At 40.9% G+C, this 18,212-nt stretch overlaps 2 protein-coding genes across 2 annotated transcripts in view; one reads left to right on the top strand and one right to left on the bottom strand.

Moving 5' to 3' along the window:
• The window catches only part of NEFL (neurofilament light), a 7,667-nt gene extending 2,694 nt beyond the window's left edge, over positions 1-4,973 (top strand). Inside the window, exons 3-5 of the mRNA XM_014522284.2 lie at positions 2,085-2,209; positions 3,271-3,584; positions 4,444-4,973. Coding sequence (XP_014377770.1) covers positions 2,085-2,209; positions 3,271-3,584; positions 4,444-4,607 — 603 coding nt within the window. The 3' untranslated portion in view covers positions 4,608-4,973. The remainder of the gene's footprint in view (positions 1-2,084; positions 2,210-3,270; positions 3,585-4,443) is intronic.
• Positions 4,974-14,137: 9,164 nt separating this feature from the next.
• The window catches only part of NEFM (neurofilament medium), a gene marked incomplete at its 5' end in the record, with an annotated part of 5,369 nt that continues 1,294 nt past the window's right edge, over positions 14,138-18,212 (bottom strand). Inside the window, 2 exons of the mRNA XM_006028718.3 lie at positions 14,138-16,163; positions 17,565-17,689. Of these exons, the coding sequence (XP_006028780.2) occupies positions 14,771-16,163; positions 17,565-17,689 (1,518 nt within the window). The remainder of the gene's footprint in view (positions 16,164-17,564; positions 17,690-18,212) is intronic.

The following is an 18,212-nucleotide window of genomic DNA, read 5'->3' as shown; positions in this document are numbered from 1 at the left end:
AGGGTAACAAGGCACTTTTCTCTCAAGTCCGGACGGGAGCAGTTACATCCAGCCTTCTGAGCTGGCCCTGGCAGGAAACCTCTCCCCGTATCTTCCTAGGCCCCCTCTACATTACAGGTATTGTGTTAAGACCAGATGGTTACCTTGAGACCAGCTACACCAGGCAAAGTACTCATCTCACACCATAAAAAGCTCCCACCAGCTCTAAGGTTAGACCTGGAAAATGTGTACTAATTTTAGAGCTGGTTGTTATCTTGCACCTGTAGCTGAGTCTGTAGTCAGAGAGATGTGGGGCTGCAAGGGCTGTTCAGAGTTCATTTTGTCCAACCCCCTGCCTGAGCCAGGATCATATCTATCCAGCTCATCCTATACACAATCTAACCTCTTAGCCAAATAACAGTCAGCCCTGACACAACATAGACCTAGCATCCTAACCTGCCACAGGAGAAGCAGGGGAACCACTGCAGCCAACTTCTGTGAAATATTGTCAGTAGATGCTCAAGAGATCCCAAGTTCTGAGATCAGGGGCTTTTTAGACAGCCACCCCACCACCCTCTTGCCCCAGGCAGAGCTGTCCCTGAAGCCTCCCCACAAAGGCAGGGAGTGGCTAATGACCTCTGTGTCCTCCACTTCAAAAGCAACAGGTTTAAAATGTGAATGGGGAAATTGAAAGGAAAAGTGGGGACATGAATATAAAAGAAAAAGAAGTGTTGAAAGCCTGCACCTAAATGGCGGTGCAGACAGTCCTGCTCTGCAAAGGCAAAGTGTCCCTGCAGCTTGTGTCTGCAGCCATACTGAAGGGAGTCATTAGGGAGTCATTGCATTAGGGAGCCTGCCCCGTGCAGCTTCACCTGCTGGAAAGCTTAGCAATTAAGATGGCACCATTAATGACAATGATTTTTAGCAGTCCTAAGAACCTGAATAAAATTAAATGAGCTGCCCTTGAGGGAAAAAGCATGTTTAATACAGGACTAATTACATAGAGTTAAATATTATTGCATCTGTTAAGACATGTCCTCTAGTTGTCTTGATGAACAGGAGGCTATAGGTATATTAATATGAAAAAAATGCATTGGGTTTTATTATTAATTAATATCATATTATAACTAATAAAAGCTGAAAAGGTGACGTTGGATCTAATGTTTCTTAGGTTATATTAATTACTTAAAAGGATTGGATTTAATAAAATAATGCCTGAAGACACAAACTGGGTAAAGAGAATAAAGGATTACAAATTAAGGGAGCGTCTGTTAAAAGAATACATAAATCTCCACAGATCTCTTCTGTCTATGTGCCAGTTCTTGTGGCACTTAAGTAAAAGTCCTGGGTGAAGTTCATCAAGAGTTTGCCTCGGTAAGCAGTGTAGAATGTGGTAAAATATCAGTAAAGTGAAATATCATGAAGTTAATTTTTCCTTCCCCCACCCCCCAGCCCAGGAACTACAATATCAACAACTGATTCATCTCAAATCACAAAGAATCCAATATATCTATAATGTAAAGTGATGGAAATGAAGTAGATAACATTCGCAAATGCAGAAACTAGGTACAAAATCTAATGGTCTAGCTCATGTACATAGATACATCATGCATAGATTCCTTGATGAGGTATGCAGATTTGCATCACTGGAAGATTTGGCCCAAAGTGTTTATTCAGATGAAACTTCAGGCATTGAAGAAAAACGAAAATGTTAAAAGCAAAATGGTACATTTAAAAATGTAACTTGCATTTGACCCCAAGTAAGCTTGTTTTTAATTGATGGGATTATATAAAACTGCACTTATTTGGGGGGAAATAATGAAAGATCAGACTATCCTGAGTCTTTAAAATAGTTAATGAAATAGAATAATGGTTATTAGAAGTGGAAAGATGCTACTGGGTAATAGAGTCCTTCAATAAAGCCCAGATTGGGTCCAGTAAAGTCAGGACTGAATCCAGGATTGGACTTGAATAAAATCAGGATTGAATCATCTCTCTGATAAAGCAGAATTTAATTGACAGGGTGACGCAGTATCTTGAAAGGCATCTCTTCTATCTACAAAAATAAAAGATGTTATGCTTCTGAATATTTTTATTCCCAACAGGATACAATTAACAAATTAGAAAATGAACTGAGAACCACAAAGAGTGAAATGGCCCGGTATTTGAAAGAATACCAAGATCTTCTCAATGTGAAAATGGCTCTGGACATTGAAATTGCAGCATACAGGTACGATGGAGAAATTGTCCAGCAAATCAGAAACAAGATCAGGCTTCCTTTTCTTTTTACCTGGTGAAGTTATATTTTATTTGTCATACCTGGCAGTAGTTTTAAGCCCCATGAGTAACTAAATCCCTCTGAAAATCTCTGAAGTGCTTTTGAAGGTCTCACCTGTAAATCAGTATTTTACAGCAGACTTAGTCCCCTGTAATTGTTTTATATTTGGTCCTGGCTTTCTGTAAAGGCAAAGAAAGGATTTTGACTGTCCATAGCAGAAAATTGAGGACGGAGGATAGATTTGTAGCATAAAGCCCCTTGACATACTATATTTAGATTCCCATAAACAAAAGCATCAGCTCAAATTATTGGGTGTCCTAAAGAACACTAAAATATATCCATGTCTTCACCTGCAGCTATAATTATATTCTAGAGCTGATTTGTTTCCAGCCATCTTCTAGGTGGACCTTTTGGTTCACAGATGCATGTAACTGCCTAGTTTCTGTCCTCTGAAGTGAGACAAATTGACATCCAGTCTCTTTTTTGGATCACTGTGTAAATACAAGGCAGTTAAATATGGAATAATATTTTTGTTATCTGGAAGACTGTCATCTCTTTGGGTGTGTCTACACATGTTCTTATGCATGCCAAAATTTAACTTAATGCTTGTTTGCCTAATGCACATAAAACTGACTTAGGTGTGCGTCTACACATGCACATGCTGAAATGCATTAACGCAGTGTGTGGACCAGTTTGGGACTAAAGTTAGTCCCAAGTCAGTGGACATGCACAACATTAATGCGCCTTAGCGCATCTACATGTGCGTTAAGGTGCTTTAGCTATTCGCGCATAAATTTGATACCTGCTTTTGCAGGCATCAAATTTAGGTACAAATTTCCTAAAATTGCCATTTTAAGGTGCATTAAGGGTGTGTACATGTAGGCCTGCACCCTTTGAGTCTTATTCTATATTTGTACTGCATCTACCACTGCATGGCACTGGCACATGACTTGGGTTCCTAGTCGCTGCCTACAATGCAAGTAAATCTATTTCTGCTTTTTTGGCTCTTCCAGGAAATTGTTGGAAGGTGAAGAAACCCGACTCAGTTTCACCAGTGTTGGAAGCATAACCAGTGGCTACACACAGGCTGTCCCAACCTTTGGCAGGTCTGCCTTCAGTGGTTTACAGAGCAGCTCCTACTTGATGACATCTCGTACCTTCCCCACTTACTACTCTAGTCATGTTCAAGAAGAACAGATAGAAGTAGAGGAAACTATTGAAGCAGCTAAAATGGAAGAAGCCAAAGGGGCACCCCCTGCAGAAGGAGAAGGTGCTGAAGAGGAAGGTGAGGAAGAAGCAGGAGGTGAAGAAGCTGAAGAAGAAGAAGGTATATTTGAGTTATTTTTCACATCATGCTTTTGCAGAATTCTTCCCCACTCATGAACAGTACCCAAGCCCACCAGTTTTCATTAATATAAATATTTTGTGAATAACTCATGTGAATAGACTCCTTGATTTAAATGAGACTCTTAATATGAGTAAGGGATTGCTGGACTGATGTCTGCAGGTAAAAACTGGCTATAAGAAAGGGCAAGATCAGATCAATATTGAATGTTCAGTGCATCAGGGGATCAATTCCGCCCTCCTAGAAATCAGTGGGAGTTTTCCAGTTGACTGCCAACTGGTTATGCTTGCAAAAAGGTCTCTTGATAGACTCCATGGCAAGAAACATAACTGGAAGAAATGGGAACAGTCTCAACTAAATATTGATTGCCAGTTTGTTTCCATTTTAAATATTTTAATAGGAGCCACAACCCAAAAGCTCATCTGTAACTAGATGGTGACAGAGCAGGAACTGCATTAAAAGCTTGATCCAAAATTCATAGAAATCAGTGGAAAGATTGTCATTGACTTGAATGGGTCTTGGATCTGGGCTTAAAACAATGGGTTGTCAATCACTTGTTAAAGGTCAACATTTTCCAACGAGTGGAAGGGAATTTGATACTTTCCTGCTTTTGCAATTCAGTATGAATTGGGTGCATAACTCTCAAAGTATCTTTTGAAAATCCCCACTTTACCCAATATGTCATAGCTTAATTCTCTCTATTGATTTCTGCAAACCAAGTCCATTTGTGCTTCCATTAGAGTGAATGGTGGACCTTGACATTGACTTTACTGGGAGTAGGACTGGGACCTGGCTCTGCAGTGCTACATATAAGAGGTAAAATGCTCCGTTCTTTTCAAAGGTGCCAAAGAGGAAGCTGAAGAAGCCAAAGAGGGTGAAGAAGAGGAAGGAGGAGAAGGGGAAGAAGCAGCAGAAGAAGGAGAGGAATCCAAGGAAGCTGGTGAGGGAGAGAAGGAAGAAGAGGTGGCAGGAGAGGAAGAGAGTGAAGAGAAGAAGAAGGATTGATTTAGACTGTGTGTAGGTTTCCCAATTAGGTCAACAGTACAACCCATAATTGACTTAGCTAAAATTGCTGCACCACATATTTAATTCAGAGACCACTAAGGTTTAAAGTTAATGTTCTATGATGTTTCTGTCTATGCAAAGTATCAGCATGCTTGCAGAGTGCCCTGCTGGCTTGCTACCAGAATACGCATGGCGTATGTGTCTGAGTGTGGGAATTATGGTCAGTCTGGGGGATTAACAACCTTAAAAAAAATCAAGTCACAGGGTAAGAATTCATTTACACTTAAAATATTTATGGAAACCTTGGGTGGTTTAACTAATGAAGGCTTCAATAAGTATGTGCAATACAGCTAGTCAATAAAGTTACAGAACTGCATCTACAGTTTTCTTGTAGTTGTGTCATATGTTATTAAATACATTTATAAAGGATTGATAGAGTGAAATTAAGTTATGCACGGAATTGCAACAGAAAACTGATATTCCCATCCTACACAGCAGGAAATGTAATACTGGCAGATATTCCACTCCAGCTGGTACTTTTGTGATGTCAAACCACTCAAAATGTCATCATCTCCACTGAACTAAATAATAAAGGAAATAACTGGGTGGGGGAAGGGACGGGGGTCCCAATCATATAAAATATAACACGTGAGCTAGTCCCATGTGGAAGTCCTTTGAAGTCAGTGCGACTCCACTCAGACACAGTGGTGCCACTGCATATAATTTATGTGACTGGCACTGCAGTTTACCCTTCTGGAAGTTTTTAATATTGATATTGCACATTCACATTTAAATATAGCTGCTACATGTAAACATATTGGTATAAGAGTCAAGGTTTAGGTGAATGCCAGTATATGACAGAATCTAATATGGACAAGTGGGGAAATATATTACAGTGCAAACATGGCTCTTATATAGAATTCATTTAAATATTTATTTTTATGCAGCACCTGGGCTCATGCACAGTGATAACAATGAGGAAAAATTCCCCTTTACTTCAATGGGCCTTGAAGCTGGCTCTTAATAAAAGCAATCAAAGCTATGTTTCATTACCAGGAAGCTGAGGAAAATAACAGAAAAAAGTGATAACTTTGGTATTTGAATGTAACCTGAATTACCACAGCACTTCAACTAAGCAATCTACATGTCATGCACCTACGAGACTCACTTTGTACTGCAAGCCTGCCAGTGCCTTTTAGGTATCCAAAATCAGCCTAAAACTATAAGAGATCAAATCACTGAGCAGGCAGAAAACTGGAGCAACTTCAGAGGCCAGGGGAGTAGTAAAATCAGACAGCAAGTCTGAAAGCAGGAGAAGCATCTCATTCTCTTGTTTTGACCTTATTAATTTTCAGAATGTGGCATCCCTAAAGCTAGTGCATAAGGGAGAGGATGAAGTTCTTGCCCAGAAAGCTAGCATACGTCTATACCACTGGTATATCTGTCATATTTAGATACATTTCCAAGTTCAGGTGAATAAGTTTAAGTAGGGCTAAGCTCTTTTAAATGCATTGCTGTCCAGGGTTTAGTTAGATCAATCTAAAGATCAATTAAGCTACAGTGAATTAAAGCCACTTTACTCCTGAGTGAAAGCACACAGAGGCTTTAATATGCCTTAAATTATGCCTATTGACTTCAGTTGATTCATTCAAGCTTTCCTGAAAGTCCCTAGACAGACATAGTCACAGAGACAGGAAGAAATAAGCTGGAGACAGCATTTTACAAGAGTGGGTTCTCGTCCTCCTATTCAGGGGGCTTGGAGTATTTCACTCTTTCAGCACCTTCCAAGTATCTTTGCACACACTGATGAGAACAGGGTTGGGAAAAGGAGGGCTGGTGGTAACAGCACTTAAAAGAGCTGCCCTTCTGAATCTTTTGGAAAGCAAAATGGAAAAAGGGGAAAGTGAGATTAGCAAGTCTTCAAGAAACAGACTGTTTTCACACTGAAATAGTCACTGCGGTATTTGCTGTGCAGGGAGCTCTGCAGGACTGTTCCAAGTGCTAACTTTCCCTAATTTTGCCTGCTTCTGCTAGTGCAGGTGAACCTTCACAGCTGAAGGCTTTGCTTTTCCATGTAAACAGTTTTATTGACAGGAGAACAGCTTCCTAAATGTTTTCAGTTCTGCTCATTCACACACATTACATACTTATTATATACTTCTGTATAGTCCTGTTATTCTACAGCACAGCCCTCTCCTTCCCCACTGAAGCACAAAGTGGTGACACATGACAGCTCTGGTACAAAGGACAAGAAATTCACAAGCCAAGCTGTTTTACCCTGCTCCTTTTTCCACCTGCTCCCCCTGCACCTCCCCTGCTATTGATCAGAAAGGAGACATTCAGGCGAGCCAATACTTCTTGTGCCTTTTACCTCTGGCCACCAAAGCAACATTTCACTGCAGCAGCATAATGGCCAATGTTGCTGTTCAGTTTATAGTGCCCCGTTTAAAAACTGCCTACACAGCTGCAACTGCAGTAGGGCACTAAGGTCCAGTGATCGATCCAACCAAGGCATTAGAGTGAAACTGCAAAACAGTCCGGTTTGCCACAACCCCCTGGAGTTGATACCTGCAGAAGGGCGGGCACCCCTAATGTTTTTACCTTCAGTGACTGCTCCCTGCACTCACACTTTTCCAGGGATGATTCCTTTTCTGGGTCAGTTGTCTCTGCCTGATGATTAGTTTAAACAGTTATTCTTCAGCCTTCCCACATCTTTCCAAACCCTCCCAGTCTGAGTTAAGAGCAACCTCCTATGTATGCACAAATCAAGATCAAAGAATGATTTTTTTTTTCTTTATACACTGCCACATTCACCCCGGTTCCCAGACCTTCTTCCTAACTGCTAGAGCTGAAATCCACTCCCCCACCCCATGGGCTCAATTCACCTTGTAGGAAATAGGCAAGAAACAGCAAGGGAAATATACTGCAGAGAGCAATGCACTGCAGAGATTGCTCAGCCTTGCCCGCTATGTGGAGTTCTGCCGTGCTGGTCAGAAGGGATGGGGTGATCTGCGTGTGCTGTGTGTGGGAGCTGAAACACACTCTAGGGTGCCTAGTTATTCTGCTCAAAAGACTTGTCTCATATTTATAACTCCGGGAGCTCGTTTTGACGCAATGCAGTAAGCCTGGAGTGAGAGGCAGGGAGAGGAAGAATGCAAGAAAACTTTTCCTTTACTCACTTGTATCTGGGCAGTGGTTTGGACAGCCGGCAGACTTGCTATCTCCTGGTGCTGCCTTGCTTTCAGGGTACCTTGGTCATCTCTGCCACAGCTTCTGATTCTCTGCAAAATGCAAATGATGCAAATTGGTTTTTTTTCTTTAATCGGTCACCTTTTCTCCCTTATTTGGAAGGGCAAATTGCAGGGCAGATCTAATGGTGCAGGTCTAGGCATGGATATTTAATTAACCAATGGTTTCGCTTCATTATTCGCTGCGTTAATGTATTATTTGATATTTTTCATATTAGTATCATACCGACCTGCAGGGGCAGGGCTGCCCCCAGAGATGTGAAAAATAGGCTGACCCAGCTATTTAGGACAAGGTGGAGCACAGACAGGGAAGACAGACCCCTTTATATGTCCTGTGAAACACTGCAGTTAGCTTTTTAAATAAGCAGCATTTTTGTTGTCTTCTAGTTCTGGAAAACGTAAGCTGTGTCTGAATAAGCAGTTTGTAAGAGGAGTTTGGATGAGGATGAGGTTCCTTCCAATCAGCCCTCCCTTCCTCCTCTCCCCCATCTTGTCCCTTATCTGAAGTGCTGGTTTAATGGCCTCCTTTAATAATGATTAATTTAGGGCCTGATCCACAGCCCCCTGTAGGCTTTGGGATTCTTGCTGGGTTTCTGCATAGGCAGATCAGATGATCCCTACAATAAGCAGTTACACCAAGAGGAGCACTCTAGTGTCTGTCTGTCTTTAAATTAGCACGCATGTAACTGTCACAAGGAACTTCCAACTTTTTTTCTTTAATACTTGTCTTTCACAGAAGCTTTCCAATTGATTCATAAACTTCTCTAGGGGTCCAAAGTAATTAATCCCTTTAGCAGTTATGCTGATTTGTAAGAACTGACACCAATGAAATAGTACAAATGGAATGGGGTTTATGCTTCTGCATACTGAAATGAATGTGACTTATCAAACTGCCTTTGATACCAGATTTCAACAGACAAAACCTCATGGCAAAAATTAAATATTTATCCATTCTTAGAGTATTATAAACATTTAAAAATGTTTGTTATTCCATTGCCTATATCTCCTAATAGTGTTTCTTTTGAATGATTCATAAGGATCAGATGAAACATTTACTTTAGGAAATAGACTGAATTTACTAACATTTTGCATACATTAGATTTTACAGACCACAAATCAAAGACACCTTTTTTTTAAAGAGTTGATAATATAAAAAAATCCCGTACAGAGATTAGACATTGGGTAGCCTATGAACTTTGCTTTCCTTGCCATTCAGACCCATACCATGAAGTATATATATTCTTATAGTCTCTTTGGCCCTCCCACATCCATTTGTTGTTTTGATCTATTGTCTATAGTATATATGTTTTGCCTGTTTAACTTATTCAGTTTGGCACCATTAGTCAGATTGGTATAGTCACCTAGTGCAGATGCTGCTATATAGATAAAATGTGTTTATATAGGTGAATTTTGTGCATATCTATCTATCTAGGTATGAACTGTAGTGAGATAAGGACCACTGACTTAGACTTTAAGTTCTTTGGGAGCAGGACTGTCTCTTTGTTATATGTGCAGTGCCTCATAGGACCCTGACCTCTAGGCAATGTCACAACACAAATTAGTATGAGGGAACCTTCATCCAGATTGCTTTCTGTCTTGCAGTCTGAATGAACTACGCTACTTTTACACAATTTTTCAAATCCTAATTTGTGGCTTCTCAGAGATTTTGAGAAACACTCTATGGGCGCATCCATGAGCACGGACGCGAGGAATGTGGTACTGCCGACTTGTCTGTGGCACCACATGTTGCACACACAACACAAGTAGGCATTCCCCATGCTGCTACTTTGTAGCATGGGGTTTTTTTTTTGACCCCAGGAAATCCCAGGGTCAAAAAAACTCAGGCCTAACAAAAGTGGGGCAGCACACATGGTAGCAATGGACGTGGCCCAAAACTGGAGCCTGGCTGGCTGGAGTCACACTCCAGGTGCCAGCCAGGAGCACTCCAGCTGCAGCTCCCAAAAGCCCCAGGATCCCAGGTAAGACTGGTGGGACCAGCACAGTTGCTGGCCCCAGCCTCCCCTACCCCACCCATGGCTCATGGCACCCCACCCGAGTGTGTGTGGCATGAACATTCCCTGGGGACAAGTAGAAAAGGCACAAGGTGTGTCGCTGTTACTTATTCCTGGGGAAACATGTTCTTGCTTGTGGGGACACACCCTATTATAGCTAAAGTCCAGAATCAAAATTTGGGAGATCTAGATTTAATTCCAATCAGTCTTTCTTGGGCAACTGACTTAATGTCTCACTTCTCCATCTATAAAATGGAGATTATAATGGTTTCTCTTTTATCTGCTCTATAAAACCCTACCTTAGGGTGTTTGTCAGCATAATCATGTTGTTTAGGTGTATGACTTTTTCACGCTCCTGATCAAAACATTTATAAAAGCAAAACAACATAAAGAGTAAGCTTCTGTATAACATCTTCCATATTGGGACTCTCAGCTGGGGCCTCTGATTGCAACCATAATATATACAACCTACCATAATGCTACTCCAGGTTTATTTAATAGATGTCATAGATTTCATAGACATTAGGGCTGGAAGGGACCTTGCGAGATCATCAAGTCCAGCCCCCTGCCTGAGGGGCAGGAAGTCAGCTGGGGTCAGATGACCCCAGCAAGATAAGCATCCAGGTGTTTCTTGAAGGTATCCAAAGTAGATGCTTGCACCACTTCTGGGTGGAGTCTATTCCAGACCCTGGAGACTCAGACAGTAAAGAAGTTTTTCCTTATGTCCAGTCTAAAATGGTCTTCCAGCAGTTTGTGACCATTAGACCTTGTCTTCCCTTGAGGTGCCCTGGTGAACAGACATTCTCCCAGTTCCTGATGCACACCCCTTATGTACTTATAGGCTGCCACCAAGTCACCCCTGAGCCTTTGCTACTTCAGGCTGAAAAGTCCCATGCCTCTCTGTCTCTCCTTATAAGGCCTGTTCTCCTGACCTCTAATTATACGTGTGGCTCTCCTCTGGACTCTCTCAAGCTTCTCCACATCTTTTCTAATGCGTGGAGCCCAGAAGTGGATGTAGTACTCCAGGTGCGGCCTCACCAAGGCCACACCTGGAATGGGAAGATGATTTCTTTGGTCTTGCTTGAAATGCATCGGGAGATGCAAGCCAGAGTTTTATTTGCTTTGGCAGCTGCGGCATTGCATTAGTGGCTCATGTTCATCTTGTGATCAATCATAACCTCAAGTCTCTTTCGGACATGGTGTCAACGAGTGTAGCACTTCTGGGCCTATAAGTATGATGTGGGTTTTTATCTCTACATGATATAACAATCATGCAAGAAGGTCTGAGGCAGTAAAGAGCAAATCAGTTTCTGATCCAACCTAAACTTGAGCAATTACATGGAAATGAACTGTACCACAACTTCCTTGCACAGCTCAACGTCTAATTCATGGCGTAAGTTCAACCTTTTCAACTCATCTTACGAAGACTACACAGGCCTTGACTGCTGCTAAATGATACCTTTTGTGAGTAGTCCTATTAACTTCAGTGAAATTATTTACAGTATGCACAGACCTTGCAGGGTCTGGGCCTTATTTTATTAATATATGTAGCACTTAGAGGTAGTTTTATTTGATTTACTGGTCATTTTTTACTTACTATTTTTTGCAGAGAGTTTGTCATAAAGCTGAAGGACTAGAGATGGAAGGCAACAGCTCTTACAGAACTGCAAAAGGGAACAGAAGAAAACTCAAAATGCCAAATGGCCACTCAGTTGTATACAACTCAGTCAGATACTGTAATTTATTATAATACCCTACATTTTCATTCAAGCAACTACAGAGTCAAAAATTACTTGTAGGTTTAGAGCATACATAAAAGATAGTATGTATCATAATGAGTAAAATGGCACAGATGAAATATAACCTCAGCCTGTGTCAGGGGATGATAGATACAAATGACATTTCGATTCAGTTTGAAACTAGTGCTGTCAATGCTGGATGGTTGATGAAGTAAGCTGCTCAGTACCCTCAGTTCCCTTCTATATCAATAAAAGTTCCAGGTGAAAAGCTGCTTTGATGAGGTGCTGATCACGACAGATCATGTAGCCTATGCAGAGTTTCACCATTCTCTTTAATGGCAGATATGTAGGGCTGTACACCATTTTTCGTTAATTCATTTTGGCTTAGAGAACAGATTTACATGGCTCAGTTAGTCAACATCTTATTCATAAGTGCAGTTTTACATATTTATGCATGTATGTAACTTTTATGAATAATCCATCTACTGAATAGCTATCATTTAATTTGATAACTTTTTACTTTAATTAAATGTCAGCCAGCCAGCAGTCTGTTGAGCACAGATTCCATTAATGATAACAGCAGGAGAAACATTCATTATTTCATTACACAAAGGGATTTAGATTTATTTGAAAGGCTTTCTCCACTTTGAGTATTTAACACTTCTTTAATCTAGGAATGCACACAGCCTAGTTGAATTAAACCACTATTTGAATGTTAGTTATTAATAGAGCAAAAAATAATGCCCACTAGAAAACATATGGAAAGCACAGGTTTCTGGTCAGTGCTATAAGCAGCCAGTGGTATCCAGGGTTCTTCTCATCACTCTGAATTCAGGCAGTTGTGAAAAAAAATATTTGTAACTTTTTTCATTGGTGGCAGTTTCACACTTCTCTTTAACTGAGATTAAGGTAATAGTAACTTGGCAAATGGTCTCTTTTATTTGTAGTCCCACAAAGATATGGATGGAACAAAATACATGGTATATGTAATTATATATAAAATTAGCAATGGGCTTATTAGGTCAGAGCCTCAGTTTGTGGAGTCTGGTGAGACATTGAGTTCAATGACACAGAGGTCTTAATAGGTATAGGGCTCGATTCTCTACTGCTTAGAATCTTGCATAGTAATTTAGCTGCTCTGCTAATAATCTCAGATGTATATAAAGTAGGTGTTAAACTCTATCAAATAAGAATTGACAGCATCTTTTGCTCCCTTCTAAAATATAATACAAGGGACAAGGCACAGGGGAATCAGGCCCCACTTCTATTGCTTTTCCCCTTTCCTTTGACTGTGTACTATAACCTTTATTGCCTACAGAGTGGAAGTCAGGAGGCAATGCCTCTCCAATGCCTAGTCTGCACCACCATGTTTTGCCAACAGAACTCCAGTTCTACTGACAAAAGGAGTGCACTCAAAGCCTTTCTGCAACAGCAGAAGCCTCCATTCTGCTTGCAGATATTTCAGCTCTGCTAAGCAAGGCTACTTGTTGCTGCCCAGAGACTAGCAGACCGTTCAAGATAATTCTCTTTTTGCTGGCTGCCATGGTCCATTCAACAGTTGGTGCCTTCCCAGGGTGTATTTTGTACTCTGGCTGCACAGCTACTAAGTGTAGTCATGCAGAGCTGCCAGAAGTGGCCAGGCATGCGCTCTGCAAGTTTGGGATCTTGTCACTGGAATGCCCTCATTGGTATGACTGTTTTAAAAAAAATTTTTTTTTTTTTTTAAAGAACAACTATCCAAAATTCTGCAATTTTATTTAGTGCCAGTATTCTTTTTAGAATAACTTACTTTTTCCAAGACTTTATTTGCTATGATGAATTTTGTGACTGAGTTTAACATGGACAATAAAGTGTCTCAAGTATACAGGGTAGGGAAGAGAATATCTATTTCTGGGTATCATGGCAAGATCAGTAACCATCAAAACTCTTTAAAGACAATGTAGTTGATGTCTTTTTGTGACATGGACTGATGGGTCTCAGTGCCCTTACTGATGGATTAGTGCCCATATCAGAAAGCAGATCCACAAAGAAGCCAAAGACTGAATGTATCCTGGACACACTTTTCTAACCCTTACAGGTTAGAGGTAGCCCTGCCTGTAGGGTGAACAGGACCACATATGATCCCAAAAGAAAACTTGACTTTGCAGAGGTGCCAATCCAAACCTCTTTATAAGCATCCAAGGTCTAAACTAACACCCAATGAATTTAGTTCAAATATTCCCCTCTGTCCCAATGGGCAGTGGACCAGGCTCTTAAGTATCTGCTTCACAAAGCTCAAGATAATTTAAATCTAAACTTTCATTTCTGTAGAGTTGCAGATAATTAGTGCATTTGAAAACTGATACCATGTGGCTGTTTTTTTTGTTTGTTTGTTTGTTTTTTTTAGGGGATGTCCTTTTTTGGGGAAATGAAAAAAGAGCCCCCCCCACCAAAAAAAAAAGAGGGTAAATCAAAGCTAGTCTATAAGTAATAATAAATAAATTTATATAACCTGGGGAAAGTTCCAGAGAAAGCACCACAAACAAGGCACATTTCCAGTATTGACCTTTATTGAGCAAGAACTGCTGTGACGGTTTTACATCGAACAACAAAAGGTTGTATACTGTGCATGTCAACTAGGTTCTCCCATGAACAAAAGTCCATCTTAATTGCACCAGTGAGGTAAACATAATTATTAATAAGTAGCTTTTTTAAGGCTAGGAGAGCCACCATTATTTCATAATTATTATTATTATTATTATTGTTGTTGTTGTTATTATTTGTTTTTGGCTCAGTTGGTTCTTTGCATAATACATCTTAAGATGTTCCTTAGATGTGTCCCTCTGACAGCTCAGGAAATTCAAGAGTTTCTTTGGACATTTCATCTCATGCATTCATTTTTTTTTCTTTTGTTTTGTTTTAATTCCCCAAGTTCTGTGGAGGGAGCACATCTCGAACTTGCATGCATTCCCACCCTCCCCCAAGTATTGCACAAAAAAATAAAAAAAATAAAATAAAAAAAGAGAAAGAAAGAAGAAAAAAAAAATTAAATAAGTGTGTCTGGAGCCTCCATGAGAGAACCCATTCTGCTTTAAAGCCGTCACTCGCATGCATTTTGCAGCTGTCATATGGCTTAACCTTTTGCACCGACCTAAGCTCTTTTAATTTTTTTTTAACTATTACTTTTAGTCACCCCCTTTTACTTCTTTTACTACGGCATGTGAAGTGACTTTCTCTACCTTCTTAGTGGACACCAATTTCTCCTCAAAGGTTTCTTCATGTTCCTCCACCTTCTGGGTGACTGTCACAGACTTTGTAATGTATTTGGTTGTGCCATCTCCACCTTCACTAGTGATTTTCTCTACCTTTTTTGTTACCACAATTTTCTCATCACCCTTCTCTTTCTTCTCTTCAGTTGGGCTCACATCCAGGCCGTTGGTGACCACTCCCTTATCTTCCTCCTCAACTTCCTTTTCTTTGAATTCCTCCGTTTTCTCTTCTACCTCTCCATTCACTGCAATGTCTTCTTTTGTGGACCCTTTGGACACCTTATCGCTTTCCTCTTCTTTGCTGCTCACTTTTTCTTCTTTAGACTCTTTCTCTGCACTCACTTTTGTTGACTTTGTGACTGAAACTGTCTCTTCCACCACTGACTGTTCTTCTTTCACTGGAGTGGCTGGCTTCTCTGGGGACCCTGCCTTCTCTGGAGTAGTTGGCTTGTCCGGAGTAGCTGGCTTCTCTGGAGTAGCTGGCTTGTCCGGGGACCCTGCCTTCTCTGGAGTAGCCGGCTTCTCCGGGGACCCTGCCTTCTCTGGCGTAGCTGGCTTCTCCGGGGACCCTGCCTTCTCTGGCGTAGCTGGCTTCTCCGGGGACCCTGCCTTCTCCGGGGATCCTGCCTTCTCCTCTTCCTTGGCTTCCTCCTCTTCACCTTCTTTTTCATCTTTTTTCTCTTCACTTTCTCTTTCTGCTTCCTTCAGTTCTTCCTTAGCTGCTTCTGCTACAGGAGATTTAGGGGGTGACTTTGGTGGGGATGTTTTCACTTTCTCCACCTTCTCTTTTGCTACAGCCTCCTCTGCCTCTTCCTTCGCCTCAACCTCAGCTTCTCCTGCCTCACCTTCCTCACCCTCTATTTCTTCTTTTTCAGAACCTCCTTCTTCTGCTTCATCAGATTTTCCAGCTTCTTCCTCCTCCTCTGCTTCTTCCTCCTTCTCGCCTTCTTCTTCACCTTCAGGTGCAGCTGCTTCCACTGGAGCTTTCTCCTCAGCCACAATTTCCTCTTCTACTGCTTCTCCCTCTTCTGCCTTTTCTTCCTCCTTCTCTTCTACCTGCTTGGCTGCCAGCTCCTCTGCAATGGCTGCCAGGGCATCATCCATTTCTGACTTTTCATCCTCAACTTTTGTCTCTTCAATGATTTCTTCTACAAACTTGTGCTGGACCTTTAGCTTTGGTGGTTCAGCTTTTGATTTCTGTATTTTAGTAGAGGATATTGTGACTGATGGTTGCCTGTGTGTAAATGTGGGCCCAGTAATGCTTCCAGCGAAGGCACTGAATCTTGTTTCTTCACCCTCTAGTAGTTTCCTAGTGAAATAAAGACAATAAAAATTGGCATGTATATAGGACAACTGAGCACCTAAGAGAGCTGGCTTCTGGGTCAGCTGCACTCAACAGAAATAAACCAGTGTTTCATATCATGTGGAATAGGCTAAGAACGATTCAAGTATCTGTTATTCTTGCTTCTACAAAGACTGATGCAAAGCCTGCTGGAGTCAGTGAGAAGGTTTTCACTGACCCACAGACCAGGCTTTGGATCAGGCTCACGGTGCCATACAAGGGCTGCATAGAGCAGACAGGTGTTTTTTTCAGCTCTAACACTTGCTGATCATAAGGATCCTTATGCTTTTGTCTTGTAAATCTGCAATTCAGATTTATGAGCCAGATACTTAAGTTGGTATAGACCATGGCAAAGCTGTTGACTTCCGTGGAGTCCAGCTGAAGACTGGAGCCTCTCTACATAACACAGAAATATTAAATATGTCCAAGACTTTCACACCCAACTAGGGATTTTAGATCTTTCATTTTCATTAAGGCATCCAAATCCTTTATACAGCTTAGAAAAAAGTGTCTCTGCTGTAACAAATCTACCTGGATTTAAATGATGGTAATTTGAGCAAAAACTACTAAAATACATGGTTTTACATAGGCACAAAGGTGCCTGGGCTATCAGTCACAGAATGGCACTGGGATTTGAAGATGTTTTCTTGCTAATAGTGTATTTTGCTGTTTTTATTTATACTGCAGAAAATGTAAGCATTTTATATAAACCTCCAACCCAGGAGTCATTGTTTGCATGTTTTATTTTCAAAAATTACTATGTGGTACATTAAGAAGCTTAAAAAAAAAAATCCTGCCAGATGATGGCAATAGCAAGCTATATGCCTGCTGCAAGACCAATTCAAAATTGATACTGGAAGAAAGTTAAGAAAACTGAAAGTACTTTGTAATATTTAGCTCCATACTCCTTATTTGAAACCTTTAAAAAAATAAATCCTTGCTCTAAGTTAATAAAAGGGCATTAAAAAGATGACAGGTGTCACTAGCTCAAGCTGTGATATTTGAAGTATAGTCATTACAAAATAGAAGCTGTCCTTGGCTATCGAATGCTGGCTTATCCTATTCCGATACTACATTCTAATGGCCCTATCCTGTTTGAAGTCATTGGAGTTTAACCACCGATTTCCCCAAAAGCAGGATCAATTATTAAGTCTGGCTTCATAAATTCTTAGGTTTACACAGATTTTAAAGAGTGCTAATATTTTGTTCAGTTGGAAGGTATTTCTGCATTTGTTTTAGGTTCAGTAAAGATCAGCCTCACTAATGACAAAAGCTGTTGGAGCTTTTAAATGGCAAAGGCTGGTTGGAGCCAGCAGCATCTGCAGTGCAATTAATATTCCAGACGAATCCGCAATGTTCCTACTGTACCTATATGCAGCGATTTCAATATCCAGAGCCATCTTGACATTGAGGAGATCCTGGTATTCCCTCAAATGACGTGCCATTTCCCATTTTGTACCTCTAAGCTCATTTTCCAACTGATGAATTGTGTCCTGCAACAGAAAGACAAGGAACAACATGAAATAACTGCCTGCAAGTAAAAAGCATCCCAGCCAAGAAAACAATGTTGGGCACTGTGCTGTATCATAACAGCAACAGTGAAAGAAAGGTTCTGCCATGAAGCCTCTCAGGAACCCGCTCTGAGAAAACAGAGCTAATGAAGGAAAGGAACAGGGAGTGTAATGGTGCCGTCAGGATCAGGCCCAACATTTCTCAGCCGACTGCTTCACAGCAAAGCTTTGGAGGGCTGATCCTGCAGTACTGACTCAGGCAAGACGCTTTGCAATGCAGTCATTACATAGGTTCGACTCTTTAAGTCCCTTAACATACTTTAAGATCTTCCTTAGCTATCAGTAAACTGTAGCCCGAATTTACCAGACTCTTTTAAAACATCCCTTCTAAAAAAGAAAAAAAAAAAAAGTCAGAGGTCCGGCTGGCTGTTTAACACGCAGCCAGCAGATAGCTATGGAATATATTTTCACATCTCAGTTGAAATATTCCTCATGGTGTTAATCT

Source organism: Alligator sinensis, unplaced genomic scaffold (genome assembly GCF_000455745.1).
Source record: "Alligator sinensis unplaced genomic scaffold, ASM45574v1 scaffold685_1, whole genome shotgun sequence".
NCBI lineage: Eukaryota > Metazoa > Chordata > Crocodylia > Alligatoridae > Alligator > Alligator sinensis.
The sequence above is the reverse complement of the archived record's forward strand: the minus strand, read 5'-3'. Positions and strand labels throughout refer to the sequence as shown.